Genomic DNA, 27,207 nt, shown 5'->3' with positions numbered 1-27,207 from the left:
AGCCAAATTCTGTTGATACGTTGTCTCTGATTCTGTGAACCACGGCAGCCCTTGATTGTTTCGGCTCATGGGTTCGGCATTGGACACAGGGTTGCTCTAGCGGTTCTTTTTTTTTTTGGTTCAACATGATTTTGTATTTAGTTTTTATTTAAATGTCACAGTGAGAAGGTGTGCAAAGACCAATCTGTGTCCTTCTTCATGAGATTTCTGTGAAGGGTGCATAAATTGTTTTTTTTTGTTCATCCACATTCGTCATTCAGACAAAAGACCACTGTTTGAGTTGTTCCACGACTTCAACAAACGGAGTGCCTTTATCCCAGTGTGGTGTTAACATAGAGCTAGGTTTCTGTCAATACTGAAGCTTATCGTCCCGACTTTAGCGTAAAAATCAAACAAAAGCAGCATTCCAGATGTTAAACCTCCACAGTTTCAACAGGAACCAAGAATATAGGATTTCAAAGCAAAATCAAAGTTTAGTGTCTTAGCAACATTCTCTGTGACTGTCACCAAATGGATGTGTGTATATCTGTGATTATTTATGAATACAGTATATAATGTACAGCATGATTTTTATTTCAGCGTATTTGAAATGTACTTTTGCACTTTCCAGGTACTAAATTGTAACAAATTGTTTTAACTTGGCTCCCTAATCTGTATAAACTGCTTTGTATACACAAGTGGAAAATGATCATTAAAGTCTTGTCTAAATTTAAATGTTTTTGTATGGATTGTGGTCTGTTTGAGATCTTTTCTGCCTAAAGAAGAGAGGAGTGAAGAGTGGCCACAATTGCAAAGGTAAAAATGTCTTCATTTTTTCATGTCAGTTTTGTGCACAGGTATGAAACAGCAGATGCACAGATGTAATATGCTGACTTTTATTCGAGGAGATTCAAATTAATGCAGTCAATGGTATCCCAAACTAATGGAAACCAGACTTTTAAGAGGAAACAAATCAAGAAAGGGTCCCTCTTATGTTGTGTTTCTCTGTGCTTTTCATGCAGTGATCTGGTACGAGCAGATGGAAGCTCTCTTCAGTTCACAATCGGCAGCCGTCCACCAGCTCTCATCTGCAGAAAAGGAGGGGACAGGTATGTAAAAAATGTATCTTTGCTCACTTAATGTGAAACTCATCCCTAAGAGTGTTTCCAGGAACATTTTATCTTGAAAAGAAGACAATGCTCTTGCTCAGCATTACAATTTATTGATTATACCGTGCCCCTCCCTCTGGACCTTCATCAAGAGTAATAAGTGTGTGTTTACTCTTGACAAAGATGCAGAGCAACAAAAGCGTTGGGATATTCAATAAATATAAAAAGAACCTTGTGAAAATATGACATTACAGTATTGCTGCTGTTAAAGTGATCTAAAGTGTTGCATAATTGTGCCAAAGGGACAGAACAATAAGGAAATATGTCTAAGCAGATAGCTGGGTTGCCCTTAGTGCCACAGGGCAAAGATTCCTTCATTCAAATTAATATTTGATCTTATCAAACTATCCTTAGCATGGCCAGACAGTTATCTGTGTTTGTTAATTAACCCTTTGAAACTGAAATATACAGCACTTTTCTTGTCTTCCATTCAGATGACTTGCAAAATAAATTTAAACCTTTGAACCCTGAGCAATTTGGTTTGATTTCTCTCAAAAACCTGGCGAAAAAGGCAATGAGCGTCTTAGTAAGAAATGTCATACAAATTGCAAGAAATTAATAGATTTAGAAAGCTATTTTTTTAAAAGCTAGGGAAAAATCCAGAGAACTACACTTCTAGTATCATAATAAAAAAAAATTATTACATTTTTTTTAAGCATTTTTCTTTTCAAGTCATATTCTTGTATTTTGTTGTTGTTTTTTTCTACCCCATCTTTATTTTCAGGGATTATTCCTTTCTACTTTTTGCAAAATTTTTGCCCATTTTTAGGTCATTTTTTCTAATGTTGCTCATTGCCATCTTCCCCATTTTTTTTTTTGAAAGAACACAAGCAGTGTTAAGGGGTTTATAGTTCATAACCTAAAAGTGTGACTTTTTAAAGTTGCACTTTTCTGGGAAATGCTGATTTTGTGTGTTAACATGTGTCTGGAGTGTGTTCTTACCTATCTGGAACATCTCAACACACACACGTTTGTCAGTGTGAATGTTGGGGTGACCGGGCATCCAGTCGCTGTAACTCCACTCAGACCCGTCTACCCATGAAGCCTGCTGGTTCTGAGGTGTGGAACACCAACACATAAAGTATATTAAAAATATGCGTGCATATAAGCTTAAAAAAACAGACACTTAACATGTTACCATATACAGGGATGGGGGAAGTATTTAGATCATTTACTAAAGTAAAAGTATCAATAACACCCCATAAAAACACTGCATTTGAAGTAAAAGTACGAAAGTATCATCAGAGAAATGCCCTGTCAATGATTTTATTCATTATTAAATTTGCAGCGCTGTTGAATCATTGCATAAGTAGGATTTTACTTGTGCAGTTTGTTCTTTCTGGCATTGCTTACCATTGGAACAGATGTAGCATTTCAAAATAAAAGTTCAAAGCTCAATGTTTTACCAACGGAAGAATAACACTATCTGTCCCGTTGATAACATATCTGATGGCACTCTCCTTGGCCTCTTTACTGTGCCACAGCACAGAACCACACTGCTGCACTCTAACAACCTTCATAATAATGGTGATGCGAGGTAATTTTCCAGAACATTGTTCTAACTGCAGGTGGTTGACTGTTGCCGAGAGGAACTTGCCTTGACCGTGCCTCCCAGCCAAGTCAACGCAGGGTTGCTCTCGCCACCCTTGGTCACCAGGGAGACCAGGCGGGAATGCAGATTGCTAGTTGTTACAGATGCAAGCTCAGCGTTTGGGGCGCGAGCTCTGCATAAAGCCTGGAGACAAAGGACACAGAAAAGTGTGAGATTTAATTTGTAGAGCCACGAACACAGACTTTTAATGTGAGCAGGTCTTTGAAATGAAAAAAAGTATTTGTGACGTGCATTCATTTATGCAGAATCATTCTTGTCTATGATTGCAATGTTAGATGTAATGTGTCGAACCTGCGCGTCTTCGAAAGCCAGCGGCGTGGGGTTGAAATCATAGCAGTTTCCATTGATGACCTCCCCCTTACATGCCAATGTCTTTGTTTGGAGCCCAGATGTGGAGCGCTCTGTTCCCTGTCTAAAGCCCTCAGGGATTGTAAGAATGGGTTCTGTTCCCTGTCTGAAACCATCTGGGATTGACCTCATGGGCTCGGTTCCCTGTCTGAAACCATCTGGGATAGACATCTGGGGCTCAGTTCCCTGTCTGAAACCAGCTGGCATAGCCATATTAGGTTCTTCTCCTAGCCTAAGGTCATCAAAGGCAGACATCATGGGCTCAGTTCCCTGTCTGAAAGCATCTGGGACAAACCTAATGGGTTCGGTCTCCTGTCTGAAACCATCTGGGACAAATCTCATGGGTTCGGTTTCCTGTCTGAAATCATCTGGCATAGACATTATGGGCTCGGTTCCCTGTCTGAAACCATCAGGGATAGACATCTGGGGTTCGGTTCCCTGTCTGAAACCATCTGGGATAGACATTATGGGCTCGGTTCCCTGTCTGAAACCATCAGGGATAGACATCTGGGGTTCGGTTCCCTGTCTGAAACCATCTGGGATAGACATTTGGGGTTCGGTTCCCTGTCTGAAACCATCTGGAATTGACATTTGGGGTTCGGTTCCCTGTCTGAAACCATCTGGAATTGACATTTGGGGTTCGGTTCCCTGTCTGAAACCATCTGGGATTGACCTCATGGGCTCAGTTCCCTGTCTGAAACCATCTGGGATAGACATCTGGGGCTCTGTTCCCTGTCTGAAACCATCTGGGATAGACATCTGGGGCTCTGTTCCCTGTCTGAAACCATCGGGGATAGACATTTGGGGCTCTGTTCCCTGTCTGAAACCATCTGGGATAGACATTTGGGGCTCTGTTCCCTGTCTGAAGCCATCTGGGATAGACATTTGGGGCTCTGTTCCCTGTCTGAAACCATCTGGGAGATAAGGATCAGCAGGTTCCTCCACCCGGATCCATCCATCCCCGATCTTCTGTGCTGGAACATCAACAGGGACTGGAAGAAAGAAAAGTCATCAGATAGGCTAATATAGGCTTATTTAAACATAAGTACTGTGAATACATTTAAAAAAAGACGACAACAGGGTTTTTAACGATGCTAAGAAGCTCACAGTGTGGACGTTAGGATGTTGATGTTTACCAGGTTTACTATGTTCGCCGACTTAGTTCAGCATGTGAGCATGTTAACATTTGCTAATTAGCACTAAACAAAGTTCAGCTTAAGGTGATGGGAATGTCATTAGTTTTTCCGGCACTTTGTCATAAATCAAAGTTTTAGAAGAATCCAAAGTATAATATGATGATGGCGGAGCTGTGATTATACACTGACCCACTCTCCTCTCCATCTCACTGATGTATTCCTTCACCAGGCCGGTGTTGAGGTCAACAAGGAATCTCCTGGAGGGCTCAGTACCTTGTCGGAAGCCATCAGGGAGCTGGTAGGTGGAAGATGCTTCCTGCAAACTTCCAGGGACTGCAAGTGGGAGAGCTTGGAGCCCTGTGAGTAATGAGAGTAATGTTTATTTTTTACAGTTAGCAGTTTTTGGTCTTCTCTCTGCAGGTTGAGAGGGTTCACTTATTTACAATTACACCAAGGACCTGCATTTATTTTTTTTTAAAAAAAACAGCAAAATGAATGCAAATCTTGCAGCCATCAGTGCATGCACCGATGCTCACATACAGAGAGAGACAAACTAGTGAGTGTGGTGAATACACAACCTTAGACTTCCTTGCTGCTTCAACAAAAAGCCTTGTTAGTTGACAGATAAATGACTGTTTGGCCCTTTACATTAATGATTTACAATTGTGCCAGAATAATATGTAGGCTTTTCTTTAACAGTGTAATAAATCAATAGCGGTCAAAGTCTCATTTCCGCACAGACCAGTTGCTCTGATTACGTTGCTGTTTGCAGCTTAACAGGTTTAGTGCTGAGGCAACGAACCACAAAACCTAAATTAATTATGACAAGTGGCCAAATAATTAACTCGAATAATATGTTCTCAAAAATTCCCTAAAATTAGCAATTGAATTTTTTTTATACTCTCCAAATAAATCAATGATTATATGGTAATGGAGGACACTGGAGGCAAAATTATTTCATAGGCTCGATAGACATTTTTACTATATTTTTTGTTATGTTTTATTTTTTGTATGAGAAATAATTTAAAAAATGATCAGGAAAACATAATGTTTTTTTTTCTCAAGATGTTTAATTATCTCAACATAGGGTATTTTTTAATTCAGACTTTGATTTTTTTTCATGATCATAGGAACAAACTCAAAACTCATTTTGTTGCGATGTCTGAATTGATTTTTTTTTTTTTTTTTTTTTTTTTTTTTTTGCGAAAGTGGCTCATGAGAACCTCCAAGCAGTCTGCCATCAAATAACCACCTCAGGAATAATGTATGAAGAAACAGATATTTGTGAGATCTTACCTGACAGCGTCAGGAACAGCAGCACGAACTTCAGCATCCTGTAAACAACAGAATAAACAAATCAGAATAAACTGCTGCAAAATTCTTTCCACTTTCCCTGAACTCTTTAAGTGGCTGTAAACCAAGATACTGTGTTCGTTCATGTGTTGCTTACCTGACACCGCAGAGATAAACTCACAGAAACTACAGGCCACCCGTTAATATATCACTGTCTCTGTCATAAACCTCTGATATATAACACTTGGAATGACATAATTGATTACTCTGCAACTCCCATTGCTTCATGATAACTGATATTTGATGCACTTTGGCCTCAGATCTGACCTGATAAAGGTTTGAACACAACGCTGAAATAACAGCAGCGACTTTTCCTTTACATCTTTTTTTACTGTACATATCCTGTTTTCCGGGATTGTAAATATTTTGAAGGTGAATGGCACTACAATCAATCGATATTTGTGAACTTGGATGGGGAGTGAGGATTACAACAGATGTGAACAGATAGTAACTGCGGAGGACACTAATGTTTCTTTAGGTGGGGGGGTTGATGTTATTGCTGGACTTTGTGAGTATTGTAGACATAAAGACGAGGTCGTAGGTAGGAATTTAAGTTATTATTAAATTACTTGTTACTGTAATGTTTGTCTACTCTATCCTGAATTTAGCAATGTTAACATCTCAAGATACTGTTGATGAAAGAGGCGGTGAATTATATTTTATCTCTGAGTCCTCCTGCTGTATCTATGTGTAGTAACATACACACAATTTAAATTAAATTGTCTTTATGGATTATTTAGGGATAGATTGTCACACAGCTCATAGAGAATGCTTTATTGTAAATCAGATAAAACTCAGGCGCACCCTCATTGTAAACTTTAAGCACGCACGTGCGAGCCCCTGCGATGACGTATTTTTGTAGGCTAACCAGGAAGTTAGCAACCATCATTTTTGAATGTGATTTTTGATTATCGCCAAAAACTAAGCTCTGTGACGGACACAAGTGTATGATACGTACACGTTTTGTCCAGCATGATAATCTTCATAGATTAACCCCTGCTTTTCTGTGTTTTAAAGCGTAAATGAACTCAAAAGTGAAAAGCTATTTTAAGGATATAAATGAACTACATCTTGGTCGCACGATGTAAACGTCATCACCCCCAAATCGTTCAACTTCACCGTAAAAACACGTTAAAACACAATTGAAAAATATTATAAACTTATAAATCTAGCGTGGCTGTTGCTGTAAAGCTGTAAAGGCGGGCACATGTGAATTTAATATGTTTCTGTGTCCGGTATAATGACGTCTGACGTCCCCGACAAACACTGTAGTCCATGGATGTATTCTGGTGAAATCTGTAGTCCGATTTAGCCACTTGTTACCTTTTTTAAGAGCGGACTTTCGCATTGGAGGACTGCTGCTTTTTTTAAATTAATATTTTATTTTATTTTATTTTATTTTATTTTATTTTATTTTATTTTATTTTATTTTTTTATTTATTTATTTTTTTTTTTTTTTGCAGTTTTTCTCTTCTGCCAGCAGAGGTCAGTGTTGTATTTGCTAAAATCAAATATCCTCTTATTGTACATGTCAGACACATGGATCTATTATAATTCGGTCAGACATACAATATTTGTGCAGCCCTCCGAATCTGCTGTATTCAAAATAAAGGAGGTTTTAAAAAAAAAAAAAAAAAAATTAAAACAAAAACAAAATAATACTAATCCACTGTGATTTTTTTTTTTTTTTTTTTTTTTTTTTTGAAATCTCTGGCCTTAACGGGTCCAAAAAATTGATCTGTGGAGAGTGGAGACCATATATTTAAAGGAAAAAAATCATCAACCATACTGAAGAAAAATAAGCATACTGCATCAGCTTATACTACATGTGTTTCAAAGAACAATTTCTCATAATTTGTTGATATTTTATAGACAAAACAATTAATTGAAAACAAGCATAATTATTACCTGCAGCTCTAATGTTAATTGCAATAGTATTTGTACATATTCCACTAAAGCTGCAATCCTAAAGTGATTTGTCTTTGAACATGTGGGTTCTGAGTTGAGTCCGTTTGTGTTTGAGAGCATGTATGCAGGCATTTACCCACTGAGACCTTTCATCTGTGTGTGGCTTACAGAAACAGCAAGGCACTGGGTCATAATCACACTTGTTTTAAGTGAGCAGCAATCATGGAGGTGTTAAAAGCTAAAGCTGCATGTGTGGAGGCTTTGAAGCCTGAAAGAGAGTTTTGTGCTTCATAGCGGTTAAAGTGGAAAACCTTTGGTTCTGAGCTGACCCCTGTGGTACGCTCATCTGTATGTATGGTGTTTACACAGTCAAAAGCAGCTTTGTTGTGTAAGGATCTGGCAACAACAAGCACTAAACATGGTAAAAATATATTTTCTTGTGCTTGTTCCATAACCATTCTTTCATAGGTTAAGAAAAAAATCTTTGGGAACATGGTTTCTTCAACTTTAGGTACATTTTCCTCTTTGCTGATCACTGTATCAGCACTTTATTTATCTCTGTCCAATTTTGCTACCATGTGCCATAAAACAGAAGATTTTCTGCCTTTTGCAAAATGAAATGAACATGATAACGTACATAAACCTATAAGCTACATGTAGTCTACAGCATCACCATTGAGCTAATAAGTCCCACTGAGATGAAAACTTCCAAGACAACCTAATAAGAGTACAAGTGTCAGTCCTCAGGCCTGTTCACGCTGGTGTTGTGTGTAACGTGGCGGCCTCATGGAGTTGAAAATTAACCAGCGATGGAAAGAATCCCAAAGTATCCCTGCAGAGGCAAAAAGGCTCCTTTTTCGCAGCTGTTTTCTCGTTAGTGGCACCAACATCTGTTTGCATAAAAAAGAACAGACATCTTATTATACAATAAGTAAAATTAAGTGAAATATGTTATTTTTAATGTTTTTAATTCTATATTTTTTTATTATTATTATTTTTAGAAATTAAAATAACTGTGGGTAGGACAAATGATACATCAGAGTCATAATAAAAAGGGTTGTTGCACACTTGGACATTAGCACAAATATAAGATCCCTGGGTTCAGACTTGCAGGTAAACAGAAAACACCCAGATTAGTGTTGAGGTAAACCCTGTGGGAACATATCAGCACACCATATCCCACGAGCAGTGCAAAACACTGAGTATCAAAACAACAATATTCAGCATTCAGCAATATTCCCTCAGTATTGGTGCCAAATTATTGTGTGTCTTTGCCAGTTAAGTGTCAACAATAATCTCTTTGTTCCTTTGTTTTTGCTTCTGGCTGTTTATATCTACTATGCATTACTAAATCCTGGTGGAGGTGTTTGTGTTTTTGCTCATATCTCAGATTATAGGTGCCGGCTAATGCTGAAAACACATGCTGCGGCCCAGCTTAACCCCGATAAATTAACACTTGTGCAAAAACAGAAAAAATAGACAACGGCCAAATGTCATCAAGATTGCACACTCAACAATAACAGTCATGAGAACAATAGTGATTAGAGAGCGCAGGATTAGCCTTAATCTGGAGTATCTATGTGTTTGTTTAGGGGCAGATATGCTCACTAAGATGGAGTCAAAGCAAAATACCCTCCCATCATCTAATTCTCACTGACACCTCACTGACAGAGGTGTAATCTGCTTGTTGGGATTATGAAAAGCAATCCAAGTGTGTGTTCGGGTAGGGGGTCTGCAACACACACAGACATGATCATGAAGATCACAGGGAGAATTACTGACATAATTACCGGGATGATCTGATGAAACAGATGTCTGCCAGGTTCCTCCTATCATCTCACCACGGGCAGATTATGAGACAAATGGCCCCTGGGCACAGACATGCAAAGGGCCCCACCACCTCCTATGTAGCAACAAGTTACACAGAATTTGTGCTGGTTTACCATCTCATTGCAGTCATTATGCATCTTTTTGTGATTTTTGTTGGTTGTTTTGCCTGCTTCTGTACATATTTTAATCTTTTTGCAGTCATTTTGTTTCTTCTTGTGGTTGTTTTAAGTCTTTTTGTGATCTTTTGGGTATTTTTGAGATGATTTTGTGTCTTATTTAGGTAATTTTGTGTCTCCTGGTGGTAGTTTTGTGTCTTTATTGTAATCATTTGGGTCTGTTTGAGATGATTTTGTGTCTTATTTAGGTACTTTTGAGTCTCATGGGGTAATTTTGTGTTCTTTTATGGTTGTTCTGGGTCACTTTTAGTCATATTATGTATCTTTGTGGTTGTTATTTGTCTGTCTATAGTTGTTTTACCTGTTTTGTACTTATTTTGTGTCATTTTGCAGTTCCTTTGCACACCTTTGTGGTCATTTTGAGTCTCTCCCTGTATGTTATGTGTTAATTTGGGTGACATTTTGCAAGCAAAGGCCAGGGGGTCCCATGACACTTTGGGCCCCTGAGGCTGTGTCTGATAGGACATTCACAGCCTAACACAGTCACTCCTGTTGTGATCTGCTGTGCAGAAAAGTTTTGTTTTCTTCTAAAATCATGTGTGGGAAGAGTTGTGTGCAGGGAGCAAACCTGAGCAGCCAGGGGATGGCAGCATCTCTGCGTCTTGTTTTTGCACTGAAGCCTCTGGCGCATTTGCTTTAGTCATCTCTGTGAGATGGCTGTTTTTCATTCAACAAAAACATTTTGTGAGCAAAGTGCAACACAAGCATAAATCAAATCACAAACAAAACAAGCTTCACTTCCTGTCCTTTGACTGCTTTTAAAGCAAGATCTACCTTTTCAACAGATGATAACTGCAATAATAATTACCAAATGTATACAAAGTAGGGTTTAAGATGAGAGAGTTACGTGTTGAGGCGTTGAAATAGGAATTAGAAGCTTCCAGTTGGAGAGGAATACCCAAGTTTAAATATAGGCCACAACACTCCTTATATAACATGTGGGACGTCAGGGTTGTTTACAATGTTATAGCCCGATAAATGAATGGTTACAATACAGCATTATTTTGCACATTTCACATCCAAATGGATATAAATATAGGCCACAACACTCCTTATATAACATGTGGGACGTCAGGGTTGTTTACAATGTTATAGCCCGATAAATGAATGGGTACAATACAGCATTATTTTAATTCAAATATCTATCACATTTTAGAATGAAAATAATAATAAGAATAATAAATTTTAATGGAAATGACACTCTTGTCTTAAGACAAAAACACCTTTATAATATGCATAGTGTGTTTTTCATGCTTACACTTTCATTTCACAGTAGGCATGGACTGTTTTTCTGCTCATATTTTCTGTTTGTACCGTGGTTTCTACACGAGAGAGCTGTTGGAACAGCAGAGGGCGGGGCTTGTCTGCCTTGAATTATTTAAAGAGCCAATCAGCGGCGTCAGATCCGTGTGATGGACAGGCACGGCCCCTGCAGCACGCGCCGCCCCCCTATGACTCTGTGTTTTATTCTGTTTTTAGAGCAGCAGCGTCACATGTTGTTTTTCTCCAGGATCAGATCGGTCTCTGGTCTGCTGCGACTGCACTGTTGCTTTTGCCGTGACGGCGCGCGGACACGCATATCGGTGTCTGCGATGGATTAAAAAAAATAAAACGGGTTAAAGTTTTTTTTTTTGTCCTATTTGATAAGAAAAGGTTATCTTGAACTTGAAAGGAGAAACGGAGAGAAATGGCAAGTCCTCCGGCGACGGGGGGACACCTGTTATCCAATGGGACGAACGGTGTGAAGAAGTGCGGATACCTGAGGAAGCAGAAACACGGACACAGGCGCTTCTTCGTGCTCCGGGAGCCCATCGAGCGCTGCCCTGCCCGGCTGGAGTATTATGAAAGCGAGAAGAAATGGAGGAACAAGTCCGCGGCGAAAAGGGTCATAACTTTGGACTCCTGTCTGTGCGTAAACAAACGCGCAGACGCCAAACACAAGCACCTCATCGCCCTCTACACCAAGGACGAGTACTTCGCTGTGGCTGCGGACAACGAGCAGGAGCAGGAGAGCTGGTACACGGTTTTGACTGATCTAATAGCCGAGGGGAAAGTGTACGACAGCCCAGCTTCCACCTCGTCTTTAGTGGGCTTTGAGGAAGCCAGCTACGGACTCATATCTCCTGCAATAGCTGCCTATAAGGAGGTATGGCAGGTCAACTTGAAATCCAAAGGCTTGGGTCAGATCAAGAACCTCACTGGAGTGTACAGACTGTGTTTGTCCAGCCGCACCATCAGCTTTGTCAAACTGAACTCAGAAACAGCTGCTGTCAGCTTACAGCTCATGAACATCAGGAGGTGTGGACACTCAGACAGCTTCTTTTTTATAGAGGTGGGTCGCTCAGCGGTCACCGGGCCTGGGGAGTTCTGGATGCAGGTGGAGGACTCTGTGGTGGCGCAGAACATCCACGAGACCATCCTCGAGGCCATGAAGGCCATGAAGGAGCTGTCAGAGTTCAGGCCGAGGAGCAAGAGCCAGTCAGCCAGCACTAACCCCATCTCTGTGCCCACACGACGCAACCTCAACAACCTCCCCCCCAGTCAGACCGGCCTGGTGAGGAGATCCAGGACTGATAGCATGGCAGCAACGTCCCCAGGGAGGAAGTTCACGTCCTGTCGGATAAGAACAGCGAGCGAGGGGGACGGAAGCGTGACCCGCCCTGTGTCCATGTCCATATCTGTGAGTGGGAGTCCCACCAGCCCGAACTCTGCGAACCACCTCATCAGGTCTCACACACTCAGCAGCGGGCGCACCTGCAGGATGCTGGAGTCCGCCTCCAACCTGCATCACAGCCGCTCCATGCCCGTATCCAACTCCCCACCTGGCACCTCCAGTCCCATCAGCATGTCCCCCAGAGGGGGGGCTGGTGTCTGCACTCCTGACAAAGCCAGGCGGCCTTTCAGCTGCAGCGCCTCCATCTCTGGCTCCCTCAGTGACACTGGCTTCATGCTGTGTGACGATTACAGCTCCAGCCCAGGGGAGCTCAGATACCTCCCCCTGACCCGCAGCGACACCCCTGACTCTCTGTCCAGCACGCCTCCATCCCGTGACATCAGCGACCCTTGTGGCTACATGATAATGGAGGGGGCGAATGGGAGCAGGTCTGGTGGCGAGGGGCTTGCGTATGACAAGGCTTACAGGAAGCGGACGCACTCCCTAACCACACCGCGTCAACAGAGAGTAGTGGCGCCGCTGTCCTCAGCCTCCCTGGATGAGTACACACTCATGAGGATGGCACATGGTCACAACTCCCACTCCGCCTCCCCCAAAGTGAGCTACCCTGAGGATTACGGCGACATCGAAATCGGTTCATCCAGGAGCTCCAGCAGCAACCTCGCCGATGATGGCTACATGCCAATGACGCCAGGTGTAGCTGCCCAGTCTGGCAAGGTAGACAACTACGTGCCCATGAGCCCCATGTGCGTCTCAGCGCCGAAGCAGATTGTGAACCCCAGGGTGCATCCTCAGGCGGCTGCCAGCGGCGGATACAAGACCAACTCCCCCTGCAGCAGCTCTCTGGAGGACAACGGCTACATGAGGATGTGGTGCGGCTCCAAATCCTCCATGGAAAGCCCGGACAGGAATGGCGAATACATGAACATGTCACCTGGAAACCCACCTCCACTCCAGACCCCCCCTGACTACTACATGGGCCTGCTGGCTGGTGAAGCTCCACCAGTGAGGTCAGCGTACCAGGCCGGCTCCCTCACGCTGCCTGCGAAACTTCAAGCCTCCAAGACTGAGGAGAGCAGCCAGTACGTGTTGATGAGCCCTCAGAGTTTGAGGCAGAGGGCGGGGGAGTCGGACTATTACTCTGTGATGCAGCCCAGTGCGGCTCAGACCTCACCGCTGAGCCCCTCCGTCCCATCTCCAGTCAGACACAACCGGGCGGAGACCCTCCCCTACAGAGGGAGGCTCGGCCGACCAAACAGGCTCTCCCTGGACACCCTGAGGACCCTGCCCAGCATGAATGAGCACCCCCTCCCCGGAGAACCCAGAAGCCCCGGGGAATACATCAACATTGACTTCAGCGGCACCAGATTCTCCCCACCCTCCACTGTATCCACAGAGAGCCGGTCCTCATCACTGGGCTCCAGCAGCGGGGGCCCTGGGAGGTCCTCTCTGACAGACTACATGAACTTAGAGCTGGGCTCGCACTCGCCAAAGGAGGCTGACACTCCCGCTGAGCGCTTGGACACACTCCCAGAGTTATCCATGTGCTCAGAGGAGGACAGAGTGTACCATCTGGACGGTGAGAAAGGGTCTCAGGGCCTCGGTGATGAGGTGAAAAATGACTACACTGAGATGACGTTTGGGATGACCAGCTCGCCCCCACAGCTTGTTCCTCAAAACACTGCAAGGTATAATTTTTATCATTCGTTATATTTTATTTTGAAGGGGGTCTGACTGTATGATTGAAGGTAAAGGCAAATACACACACAGTACAGTGTGTACCGCAAAGTGAACAAAAAAGAAGCAGAATTGTGCAAAAAATCAAAGAAAAAGCTGACTAATGAGTCATATTTTGAATTTGCAGCAGCCAGAGCAGCAGGGAGAGGAGACTCTCTTTGGAGGACCAGGGAGTCCCAGAAACCATTGGGGTCTTCCTGCTCGGAGCCACATCCTCCACACTTGACCCCGACTGCTCCGCCAAGGTGATCCGCGCCAATCCGCAGGGACGTCGGCGCCACAGCTCTGAGACCTTCTCCTCCACTGCCACTGTGACGCCGGTCTTCCCCTCCTTCGCCCGGGGGGACGCTGTAAAGAGGCACAGCTCGGTGGAGAACATCTCATCCCGGAGCAGCGAGGGCTCAGACGAGGAGTACAGCGGCAGCCCCGTGAACCGGCAGAGCTCGACCGCCTACCCCAACGGTCTGAACTACATTGCCTTGAACCTGCTGGACAAAAGGGACATGGAGAAATGCGAGGACCTGGCTGGCTTCAAACCCACCAGCAGCTGCAAAGGGGGTATCAATGGATTACACAGCTCACCATATGTCTGTTTGGGATTCAAGGAGGCTGCAACCACTGCCAAAGGTGAGTGAGGTTCGCTGTCAGATGTGTTCTGGTAAATATTTTATCTCAACTTTCAGCTTAAAGCGCCTAAAGGTGTTACTGTTTAGAAATGGGGAAGAAAATGTCCGAGGAATGTGAACGGCAGCTCTTGTTTTGGCTTCACTGTAGGAAAAGACTGTACAGTTGGCAGGCAAATGGAAGAGGAGAAAAACAGGGATGAAGATAAACTTTTGTTTCCTGCAGATTTGAATTCAAAGTGTGGATTTCAAAGTACACGTAGGTGGTGCTGATGCGGCCTTCAGGTGCTCCTCCAAAGCTCCTACTTCTGAGCAATTTCAACTTCTGTAGCATTTTTGTGGCACCTTTTGCAATCAAATAACATTGTGCCATTAGGTGTCAAACTAAAGAAGAGCGCACTCTGATTTTAGCTGCAATGCATCACATTTTTGCCTTTTTTCAATTATACATATTTGGTATTGCCAATATTTCCCACAGCATGTGAAGGCAGCACAGGGCTGCTATGAAACGTGACCAGGCTGAGAGCTCTGAAGTAAACAAGCACCACGACTGAGCAGGACGCTGCCTCCCTGCTGCTGTCGTGGGCTGCACATACTAAAAATACACAAGCAGATTTTGGGATTCCACCAACGCTGATTATGAATGAAAGTGCAAAACAAGAGACTTAAGATTCATTACGAAACATCAGACACAAGTGTTGCTCAGGCCTCCTAATGTCACAGAGAGCCGCAGGCACTTCCGCCTGTTGTTTTTCAGTTGGGTAGGCTTTCGGATGTGTTGCACATCAATGTGACCTCTATAGACTTTTTATTCCCACCACCTTCATGATCAATACAGCGTCCCAGAATATCCCACTGGACCAAATAAAGCTTTTTGGCGTGGGACAGCAGACGGTGTAAACAAACCCAGTGTTGACATTAAAGCCAAGTTTGACCCCCTGTCCCCACGCCGTTTACAGGACACAGTGAGCTCACATGTGTTTGCGAGCGCGAAGAAAGGGGTTGGAGCGGCAGGAGGAGGGGGGTTGCACCCTTGACATGTGAGGCCCCGGAACAAGTGGATATGTGTTTGTGTCCTTGCAGGCACAGTGAGGGAAAACAACAAAAGTGGGCGAGTTGCTATGCGGCCATCAGGTAACTGGATGTCACGGTCCACATTCCTGGCTGAGCGGGTTTGAAAAGTTGCTGTGAGAGGGGCCTGTTTTTGTTTCCCGGCTGCGGGCCATTTGAATAGAAAGTGGCTTTTATTTCACCACACGGCCCCTGTGTGTGCAGAGAGGAGCTATATTATGTTTCAGGTAAACACTACAGAAAGAAAGTTGTTATTTGCAGTCAGTGCCAAAAAAATAAAGAGTACCAAACAAACACAAGCAGCCCCCACAGTATGGAAAATCGGTTATTTTCCTCGAGGCATTCTTAAATGCGTCATCCTGGACATTGTCAAATTGACAGTGGCACACATGACTGAAGTCAAATGTTTGTTTTTTAGTTAATGAAGCTTCCACAATTTTCATTCACAGCGCTCTTAACAACATGCGCTCGCATGTTTGTTTTCATCTGCTTGCACGTGTCCCATACTCATGTTTCGATGGAGTACAAATATTTTTATGGCGCTAATAAAGCTTGGATGTTATTGAGCAGGAGGAGAGGGAGGGGAAAACAGTCGTGCACATACATGTGGACTGTAGCACGTACGCATGCAGAGCAGCAAGAGCTGTTTTTCTCTCTCGGGGATCTTTTTTTTTTTTTTTTTTTTTTTTTCCAGTGGTGTAGCCTGCATCCGTGAACACTTGGCAGAGATGTGCAGAGAGAAAGGGAGCGAGAAAGACAGAGAGGGGGGAGAGTGGCCTGTTTTGTTTTCCAGAGCCTGGCTGTTTGTGGGCGAGCAAACGAATGTGTGCATAATGGAGCAGGATGGCACGTGCACTCCACTGCCCTTCTGCCTCATTAGGCTGTTCACTTAGCAGAAGTAAGACAAGCAGAGAGGGGGAGATGGAGCGCAGCCTTGTATGCTCAGTAGAAAGGGGAGGGGAGGGACTTGGGGCTTTTTAAAGCAACAAATAAACTCATTGGTGAGGCTCACTCCTTTTGGAGCAAGGTGCATTCTGGGAGCGCGGGATGGCAGACCCGATAGCTTGTTTACAGAACGCTCAGTCCTGCTGTTGTGTGGCGAAGCGGGGTGAAGGAGGTCAAAGTGTGCCGCTGGGGGTTTTTGGTGCGGGGCCCCACTGGAGAAGGGCTTTGGTTTTTGTGTGTATCGCGACGTCACGCTGGGGCCCCGGACCATGTGCCATTCTGATCCAAAAGCCTGCAGGGTTTTGAATCCAGCCAAACACCTCGGCTGCAGTGGCCCCCCGCAGAAATTTTTCAAAGGGGTGACCAGAAGGGGCCCCTGAAGATCCTGTGGCGGCACACCAAAACAAAATGCCACAGCTGAATTTCAGGAAATTGCTTCTGCTGTAGACAGTAATACATCAATAACATATTGATATCGTGATTGTAGATACTGTCTTCAATTTTGAATATCATATAACTGTTGTCGTTTCCTTTTTTTAAGGCTGCATTACTGTAAAATGTCATTTTCTGAACTTGGGATATTCCTCTATCATCTGCCTTTACTATGGCTGTGACGATTAATCGATTACTTTCCAACTATTTAATTAATCGCCAACTAATTTGAGTTAAAAGTTAGTTTAAGTAAGTTGGTTAAAAGTAAGTTAAAATTCTCTGATTCCAGCTTTCTGTCCTCCCCTAAGACAGTAAAATGAATCTCTTTGGGTTGTGGACAAAACAAGACCTTTGAGGACGTCATCTTCAGCTTTAATTTGAAGGAGTACATTGATTGTAAGGAACAAAACATTTACTTGGAGCAAGCCTTTTCAAGTTTCAGAGAGACTCTACAACAGGACTCATCTTCATTCAGATGTCTTGCTGTGAGAGTACAACGGACCACTTTGAAAATGGCATTGCCAGTTGTTTGGTCAACAAAATTTAGCCTAGATTTGTAGCTTTTTTTATCTTCCTTCCAGACAAGTTATTGTGACATGTTTGCTACCAGTGGATGCCTTAGGTTGACTAGTTTAACATGATACCACAGCCTTTGCTTTAGCTTAAAAGGTTTGCATGCCACAGCCTCTTAAATATAGTGATATTGGCCTCCAATTATATCAGGGGGGCCATGGCACCCCCTGGCCCCCTTTGTAGGTGCCACTGCTCAGCTGATCAGTTAACCGTCTCACTTAAATGTAGTTTTGCTGGAGTGAAAACTTGTCTTCATGTGCCTCCTTTCTGGAGGAATTTTTTTTTCGTCAGGATGAAAGTGAAAACGATCAGCCCTAACTGGAATTTAGCCCCCCAGTCCCACGTGACCGCCCCCACAGTGAGAAATGTGACTGCGCTCAACAAACCCCTGAAGTCATAAGCTTCTGACAACTGGATCTGTTTTCTTTTTTTTTCGTTGCTTCATCTAGTGCCAGCTTAGATGTCCTAATGCCTGGCATAAGGGTCAGGTGTTTGTTTACCTCTTCTTTTGTCAGCGGGCCAGACCATGTGACTGGAAGGTGGTGTTTACCTCTGCCCTAACCTCAGTTACTAACCTCAGTTACCTGTCTCCTCCCGCGGTGCTGGCTAGCCGCAGCTCAGCCAGGTGGATGTTCTGTACCAGACCCAGATTAGCCAAGTCAGCCGTCTCTCTTTCCACCTCCCCGTCTGACTAATACCTTTATCTGACGGCGACGACCGGCTTCCTCTGTGACCACTCAAGAAGCTTGATTTGCACAGAGATTACTCTCAGTGGTGGAATGTAACTGAGTACATTTACTCAAGTACTGTACTTAAATATGAATTTGAGGTACTTTACTTGAGTATTTTCTTGTCATGCTACTTTATACCTGACAACTTTAGTTACTTTACAGATTAAGGTTTTTGCATGAAAAACATAAGTAGAGTTTATATAATATGATGCTTTGCTATAAATTGAATTACCGAACGGTTAATGCAAGTACAGCTGCAACAATTAATTCATCAATCAATTAGTCAGTTTGCAGAAAATTAATTGACAACTATACTGATGAACATTTTAGTCTTTTTCTATTTTTTAATAATTTTGAGTTTTTTAAATAGTATAAATAATTTAAATATTGGAGGTTTTTTCCCTATTTTTTTTTTTTTTTAATTATTTTGACTTTTTTTGGTTTTATTTCCATCTGTTTTAAATAATTTTTATTTAAAACAAATTTTTATTTAAAACAAATTAATTTTTAAATAATTTTGAGGTTTTTTTTTCCTATATTGGGTGCTTTTACTTTTAATATTTTAAGTACATTTTCCTGATTAAACTTACTTTTACTTATGTACCATCCTCAATGCAGGACTTTTACTTGTAACTGAGTATTTTCACACGGTGGTATTAGTACTTTTACCTCTTTCACCACTGATGATTCTTACTACAGTTATTAGTCAATGTGGGATAGAAGGTGGGTGAAAAAATGAAAAGGGGGCTCCAAAACTAGAAGAGTCCTGCTGTGACACTCCAAGATCCTCCTGAGTGCTTGTAGCAGATGGCCACTCTCTGTAGGGCAAGTGTGCGTGTGTGTGTGTGTGTGTAGTTAGGGGGGTTAACCACCTGCCACTGCCCCTTCTTCACACACACGCAAACACTCTCATTACACTGATTTCTCTTCCCATGTCCACACTAGCACGGACCACTATATGTCTTTTTCTCATGCACACACACATCACTACCTACTCACTATCCCTCCACTAATGACAGCCCACCATCTGCCGCACCCACAGGCTGCACAGAGCGTGACCATCAGCATCGTGTGTGTGTAATTCATCGGGCAGATTAGAAGCATTCGTGTCCATCTACTCAAATCCCACTTCCCCTTAACGTCATTCAGTTGGTAGTATTGCGAGTGATGTCATCGCGGGGGGATGATGTGGTGGGCAGATCGAAATGAGAGCGTGTTACGTATATCTATGTTACATTTCCTGTGTTGTGATGTGAGAGGGTGCATTGAGCGAAAGGGGTCTGGCTGCACAGCCATGCATCCCTAACTTGCTCTGAGCATGCTCAATAGACGCAGCTGTCAGGTGATTTTGATGACATAATCTTGAGCTTTGTTTTTTTCAGTGCTTTATGACATATTATAAACCAAATCTGCAGATGCATGTTGCCCACACACACATTGAGCCATACATTTGAATAAGGGCTGCATTGATACCACTTTTTCCACTGCTGGAATTGTGGCCAGCATCATTACTTTGTGGCGCCCGTGTGGCTCCACTTCTTTTCTCCATGTCACATTTTGTTCTGGCATTTGCAGTATTATACCTAAAGGTGACACCTGATTTCAGCCATCAGCCTGATTGTTCAGTCTATTGTTGCTGCATCCGTGCACACTGCCTCCAACACACACACACACACACACGAATAGTTGATTTACATCTCCGTCAGACCTGAATTGAAGCTGAGATCTCGCAAACACAACAAAGCAGTTGCAAAAAGCTAAGTTTCAAAATGCCATGTTACTTGATATATAGAGAACAAACACGTAACACCGCAGGCTCTTGTGTCAGAGTTTCCAGGCAGTGTGTGTATGTGTGTGTGTGTGTGTGTGTGTGTGTGTGTTATGGCACGGGGAGGAGGGGGGCTAAAGTAGGCCGGGATGTTCCAGACAGAAGCGCTAGCTGCTAGATAACTGCGTGGCCAGCGTTCCCCACATTTAGCCAGCCACGGCTCCAGATGAGATTACAGCCTCTGCAGGCGAGATTAGACGGCCAGGGGCAGATCAGCGAGAGCCAGCGGCTACTCTGCGGTCAGCAGCTGGCTAATGCAAGGTGTGGGCATTTGTTTGTTTTGGCCTGTCCAGATTTCAGCTCATCATAATTGAGCATAAATTTGACTAAAATCTGTGTGGAAATTGGCAATAAAATTATAGTAAAATTATCCACTTAGTGTTTATAACTAGGACTGACTTTGCATAGGATTTAGATCTTTAGTTCAAGATCTGCATATTTACCACTTGTACAGTTTTTATTGACAACATGTAACAAAATTCACAGGCTTTAAACAGATTGAAATTAAACAAATTGCAATGATAAAGTGCAATGAGTTAAAACAAGGGGCAAGATTTGAGGACAAATGGGGCTTAGCCTAGACCACCTTGATAACATTCATCATAGCCAGAAACTGTAAAAAATGATTAGTACTTTTTAAAAGATAAAAGCAATAAATAAATAAATAAATAAAAGCAGGCCACATAATACCAAGAACAAGGCAATGAGGTAGTTGCTGTTCTCGAAAACAAACCTGCACTTGCAGTCCATTCAGAATGTGCACGTGACCTACTTTTGGACTGCGATCCACCAGTTTGGAACCACTGATTTAATGCACCTCTAGTGTCTTGAACTACCCTCCATCCATCTCTATTTAACATTTTTGAAAAAATAGAATTTAGATACTAAAACAGTGTTTTTCAAGGCTGTTTCTTTATATGTACATCGAGTGACGGCTCCAAAAATGGCAGCTTTTCATGAAACTAACAAAAAAACAGCCTTTCAGCTCAGCCGCTGTGCATTTTTGTGGCTATCCGAGTTTCATCAGCCTCACACAGATAGAAGTTCCCCAGCCCAACGACAGCCGTGTAATCCTCCTGTGGTTTCATGACACATGGCTGCAGCGAGGACATTGTCCTCCTCAAAGCTTCGTCCCCACACCCACATTTGCAGCCCTTTGCTCAGCTGTGAGCCCTTAACCGCTGGACTCCATCTCTTCCTGGAAGCTTCCAGTTGACCCAGTGCCCCTCCCTCCCTCCCTCCCTCTGACCACCACTCTGACTTCCAGCTAAGCCCTCCTTTATTCTGCCTGCACCCCCTCCTCCTCTCACAGACAACAACGGCCACAAAACCTTCATAATTACCACTGCAAGATAAATGATTCTCTCTGTTTCAGCTACTGTACTGCTCGCTGCCACTGCTTCTCCTCTCCTCCTCAGCGTGTGTCCATAGCAACACGGCAGCGCGACAGGAGACCCCCAACCCCCATCACTCTCAGATTATGTAATAACGACAGTTGCGGACCAGCCTCACACTAACAGCAACCCCCTCCCCTCTGCTCGCCGTCCTTCAAACGCTTCCCGGGCAAAACAGCTGGTGTGTTAGGAAAGAAACGCACCATCCAACCACAACACGAGAGCATTGAGATGGGTTAGGGCGGAGGGGGGGGCCGGTTCATGTTGATTTACGCTTACGTTGTAATAATATTTTGTGTTTTGCGGGACATTTTTCCCTTTTTTTAAATATATTTTCTAGTAATCATCCCCTATTTTTCCCCTATTTTCTTTTACTAATTTCCTGCTATTTCCAGGAAATTGCTTGCCCAGTTGGTTATTGCCTTTTTGCTCAGGTTTTAAAGGGTCAATAGCTTGTGAAAGGCATTCCAAATGCAGCACAAGAAAACTGATATCGATCCAGGATTCGGGGGGGTTAACCTGTGTTTTTAGCACTCACTGTTCTTGTTGTTCGAGCTGCTTTTCTCAGTGTCTCCTTGTTATTGTGGCACAGAAACGCAGCCTAATCTGAGTCTGAATGAGTTCACGCTGTACAGTACAAGACTATTCTCTCAGACCTCTCATGTCTGCTGGCTCAAAGTTCTGCATTGTTGGCACCGGCCGTTGTTTGTGGGGAAATAATCAGGCTACAAACTGGGGTTTACTCAGGCAGAAAGGGGCTCTTAAAATATCCCCGCTCACTCCTCTTTCCTCTAATATGCAAAAACGGTTGTTACATTAGCTGCTTTATTATTCAGGGAAGTTTTAGATGCAAATGGCTGCAAATGCTCATCAAACAGTAATTAACAGTATGCGACTGTTGGAGAATATATGATTTAAGAAGTGTACTAGCCAAAAAGTGTTGAAATGATAAGAGATATTTCCACTAACTCCGTCTTTTTCTCTCTTGTGTTCTCTTTCAGACTGAAGGACTCCTGTATTGTCTGACTTGGCGTCTTCACCGACCTGCTGCTCGACAAAAAAAAACAAAAAACTTTGCCCTTCCACTGGGCTCTGTGGCCCTAAAAGACTGTCTGGACCCCCAGCAACACTCACACACACTTAGCAAACAAGCGGGTCACCATCTATGCATGTCATGAATTTGCTGAAGGCAGGACAGGTGTGTTTGTGTGTGCGTGGGTGGATGTGTGTGTTGTGTGTTGGTGCGCGTCATGTTCCCCTGCGCTTTCAGAGGCCATTTCTCCTGTGACCCACATTTCGGCGCAAGCACAGAAGCGATAATAACAAAATATTAAAGGTACCCAGATGCTATTTATTTACTTGAGGGTAGTTTCAGGACTGCCTGTGTGAGTGCGAGTGTGTGTCTGAGACAAAGTACGACCAACCAGTGTGACAGCGAACAATGAAACCTGCTATAGAAATGGCCCAGGGAGTGAGGATACCAAGGTACACTGAGTATATAAATATATTTAGATTAGATATGTTATTTATTTTTGGAAGATGAATGTCTGATAAGACCGACCCAATGCCTTAATGTCTATATTGTCCTTATGTTTTCTATGAAATAAGAGATAAATATTCTATTACGGTATGTCTGTTTGGACCTACATCTCTATATTGTTATTCTGTCGTGGAAAGTAAATAGCCTAGCTTATTATTAAAAATGTTATTTCAGAAATGTACAGTACCGTGGGGCTGCTTGAGATCTGATTTATCGTATTGATATTAAAGTATTTTCTTAATTACTAATTTCTTATTTATTCTAACCTAGTTTATTTTTTTGTCCAATCAAAGCGCTGGACTTATAGAAATATATTTCTAAATGTCTTTAAGAGTTATGCATGTCTTTATAACTCAGCTCAGACCCCACAACACCAGGCATCTGAATGCACTGTACCTCCCACAGTTCCTCAGTCACTTGAGCCTGAAAACCTCACACACTCCTACCTTCAAACCTATGGCCTGCCGATGAGCGCGACACAGGCCGCCCTGCTGTGATATCGTTTGACGGTACAACTGTATAGTTGAGGTGACGATTGGAGGGGTGGAGCCGATTTTTTTTTTTTTTTTTTAAAGTCAAAGTTGGGGCACAGTCGAGACGGTTTCTGGTCAAACAGTGAGGGCTGAAGTAAAGGGGGAAAGGGGGGCGCTAGTGTCAGCAATACTGGACAATCAGTAAGGGAAGGAGAGCTGTGCAACACTAAAAAAAAAATACAAGAAAAGAGGCCAAAAGCCACATCTGGCACCATTATGGAGTGCTCACTGGAGAACTAGCTGTCTGGAAAATGTATATGGCAGACAGCACAAAAAGCTCTGGCAGAAGAAGAGCATTATGTAATGATACAAGTTAAAGCAAGACTATTTAACTATTTAACAAAGTGGCAACTGTGTGACGGGATAATGCTAAATGCTAAAATATATAGCACAAGTAGAGAAAATCATTCAGTCTGGCTAAATTCTGTTGAACAGCAGAAGTGTGGATGTAATGTTTGCTAACATTAGCCACCATGTACTGTAGTCTGATATTAGCTACCATTAGCTACTGGCTGACATTAGCAACCATTAGTTACAGGTTGACATTACTTACTATTGACTGGCTAAAAATGAGCTACCATTAGCGACTGGCTGAAATTAGCTACCATTAGTGGTTAGCTGGCATTAGCTACCATCAGTATTTCATCATTTAAAAGTTACATTTCCTATTTTCAGAATGAGGCTAGGGTAAATGTTGCTGAACAGCAGTCACTGTGGCTACCAGTAGCAATTTCAGGATAATGCTAAATGTATATGAATTTAAAAAAACTAAGCAAACTGACTCTGTAATTTTAGCTAACATTAGCTACCACAAGCTAACATAAACTGGTGGTCATACCAAGGCTGTAGAAAAGGTGTTTTACTGCTGATAAATTCGCCTTTCTTTTATTGTTAGGGGAATAATGTGTTATTTCCTTCTTTAAAGTGTTACATAGTCTTGTTTTGATCAGGAAATAAAACACAGCAAAGCAAAACAATGGTAAACATTGTCTGAAAGCCCTCCATGCTATCCCGACTGTGTGGTCTTTGCGTTGTCCACTGTGCCAACTCCAACTGGCTCACAACCCCTTTAGTGTACAGTAGATTGTAACACTTAAAACCATGTCTGAATGTATCGCTGGTGGAAACACCACACAAACATAACGTGGGAAATGGTTTTGACAGAGCTGAATAACATTGGAGCTGTACCACGCTAAATTGTGGTATCTATTTATCTTCAGAGTCTTGAATGTGTATATTGTGTACATAGAGAGAGTTTAACTAAAAATCTATTGAACATAACTAGAGTACTTAGATTTTACCTATGTTGCAATGATATTCCTATGTAAAGACTTTGGCTACAGATTTTTAAAAAGGGGACGGGTTTTTTGCTTTGAGGTTGTACAGTGAATTGTATGCTTTCTCCCACATGGTCTCTGTGACTATATGAAAAAAAATGCTCTGTCTATTTTATTATAGAAATCTCTTTGCCTTGTTGACACACTTTACCTAATGGCATATGCAATAGTGACATGAATACGATCTAGTTTACAACCGTGGAACCAAATGTAACATTGCATCGATGATTTATTTTCTCTTTTGTGGCGAGCAGAAGCTGTTTTGCTCCTTGTACATTTCTCTCTCTGCCAAGTGTATTTTGTTTTTGTCGCTGGGAACTTTGTTCTTGACATGTCTCAAAGCGCTTTCCCCATTTTCTGTGTCCATGGACGGACTCTTCTTTTACAGATTGATCTCAGAGTGACTCAGTCTGAATGTGTCGTCGTCTTCCATTGTACATAATTCAATATACTGTTTATTGTGATGCTCACAAGAGATGATTATAATGATTTATAAATTCTGGTAGTCAAGTATTGCTTTTGTCTGTATTGATTATGGATAGCAACCTACAGAAATAAATGAATTTATTTAAAGAGGTACAACTTTGTCTTCAGTATTTTATTTCTACAACTATTATTTCATGCAGCCTAAATGAAAAGAAGTATGACTGTGTAGTGATGTTAAGACATTCTCAACATAATAATATTAAATGGACCTACCACTACTACTACTAACACTAATAATATTAATTATTATTATTATTATATTTTTTGCTTGAAGGAATTCCTTTTTTATCACAAGTACAGTAAAAATAAATATAAAATATTTTATATGTAAGAAATGCTTTAAAACACACTAACCTTTGCTGAATGTAATTCAGAATTGTATGTAATGTATAAATAAAATATGAATAATCAATAAAAATTTAAAAAATAATATCATATGTTAACATGAGTCATAAAGTCAGAAACTGAATCAGGACTGTCTGTTGTTGCATATGAATTCAACTTTTATATTTGTGGAAAGAATGTGATTTCATTTTTCAAATGTTACAATAGTGTCACTTTAAGTAGTTTCCTTCCAAAAGACACTGATTTTAGAGTTTATCTTCCTCTAAACTGCTAATTATCAACTTCAGAAAACTCCATATCCCATCCTGCCTCTCTTCTCTCCCCCTTCTCCCTGGAATATCAGGCATTTGGCACAAAGTCTAATAGTTGTTTATCAAGAGAGAAGGATATCCTCGTGTATCTCCGTCCTGTGGCAAGTGAGGAGCTGAGCTCTCTTGGCGACACTTTCTCTCCTGTAAGTGTTTTTATTTCAGATGGAGGCTGAGGCAGGAAGCTCATACAGAGCCAATGACTTCCTGCCAAGCCATGCGTCTCCAGAATGGACTGCGCAGTCAGAGTCTGGAGGTCAGCAGGTTCAAAGCACGGGGTAAACAACACATTTCACCTGTTTCTATGGGCCACACACTCACATGCAGCTGTCACACAGGGACATTGTGTTTCTATACCATGCTCTTATCTTATTTCACATGCACATTTTGAGATATAGGTATAATTTCCATAGACGAGAGTACATTTTGTTATCTTTATGTTACTTATTACAGGTTGAAATAAGACATAGAGGCTTATAGGGTCACTTCATTTCACTCACACACACACACACACACACACACACACACAAACACAGATAATTTTAATTCAAATTTTTTTAGGTTTCTGACTTTTTCTGTCCATGGTGAGTGCGATTATATGATTTTGTGATCATTTTTTATTTGCAGATATTTAAGACTGATCTATACAGAAGACTTGTCAGATGTTTGTACTTTTTTTCAGACCTCACAGGCACAATTTGCATATAAATGTGGGTTTTTTTTTCTTGTTGGACTCTTTACTGATTTCTTCTTAAAAGTTCCTCAAATATCCATATGAACTGGATTCAGCAATACCAATAGTGGCTTTGTCTGAAGTATTGGCTATGGTGGTGTTGGCATGCTGCGTGCCTTAAATCAATGCTGTTAAACACAATATCTTCATACAACGGTATCCCACGAATTACTCTATGTCCTTACTGCAAAGTTACTGTGGTCAGGTTTCATCTTTACGTGGGATATGTATGAACTGTGGTGCATTACTTTTTGTTGGAAAACTTTTGAGCAATGCATAGGCACAGCCTGCGCAAAACCGGTGTCTTAAATTGCTGTAAGAGTGAGCAACACTCACGTGCAAGTTTATAGCATGTTCAATGGACACGTGCTCTTTAAGCGTGTTTATGCACAACACTGGTTGTAAC

The 27,207-nt window shown here is 42.3% G+C and overlaps 1 protein-coding gene across 1 annotated transcript; it reads left to right on the top strand.

Moving 5' to 3' along the window:
• The first annotated feature begins 11,009 nt into the window (after positions 1–11,009).
• On the top strand, positions 11,010–25,508 carry LOC121962687 (insulin receptor substrate 2-like). The gene is made up of 3 exons (XM_042512939.1): positions 11,010–13,873; positions 14,050–14,549; positions 22,521–25,508. The coding sequence occupies exons 1-3, from the start codon at positions 11,199–11,201 to the stop codon at positions 22,523–22,525; spliced, it is 3,180 nt and encodes a 1,059-aa protein (XP_042368873.1). The 5' UTR covers positions 11,010–11,198; the 3' UTR covers positions 22,526–25,508.
• The last annotated feature ends 1,699 nt before the right edge of the window (positions 25,509–27,207 follow it).

Source organism: Plectropomus leopardus, chromosome 24 (genome assembly GCF_008729295.1).
Source record: "Plectropomus leopardus isolate mb chromosome 24, YSFRI_Pleo_2.0, whole genome shotgun sequence".
NCBI lineage: Eukaryota > Metazoa > Chordata > Actinopteri > Perciformes > Serranidae > Plectropomus > Plectropomus leopardus.
This window is presented reverse-complemented; position numbering and strand designations above follow the sequence as displayed.

Bases quoted from the DNA above. Each gene is read 5' to 3' on its own strand.
- LOC121962687 (XM_042512939.1), top strand. From the start codon at position 11,199: ATGGCAAGTCCTCCGGCGACGGGGGGACACCTGTTATCCAATGGGACG. The intron at 13,874-14,049 runs GTATAATTTTTA...TTGAATTTGCAG, and splicing joins GTTCCTCAAAACACTGCAAG to CAGCCAGAGCAGCAGGGAGA.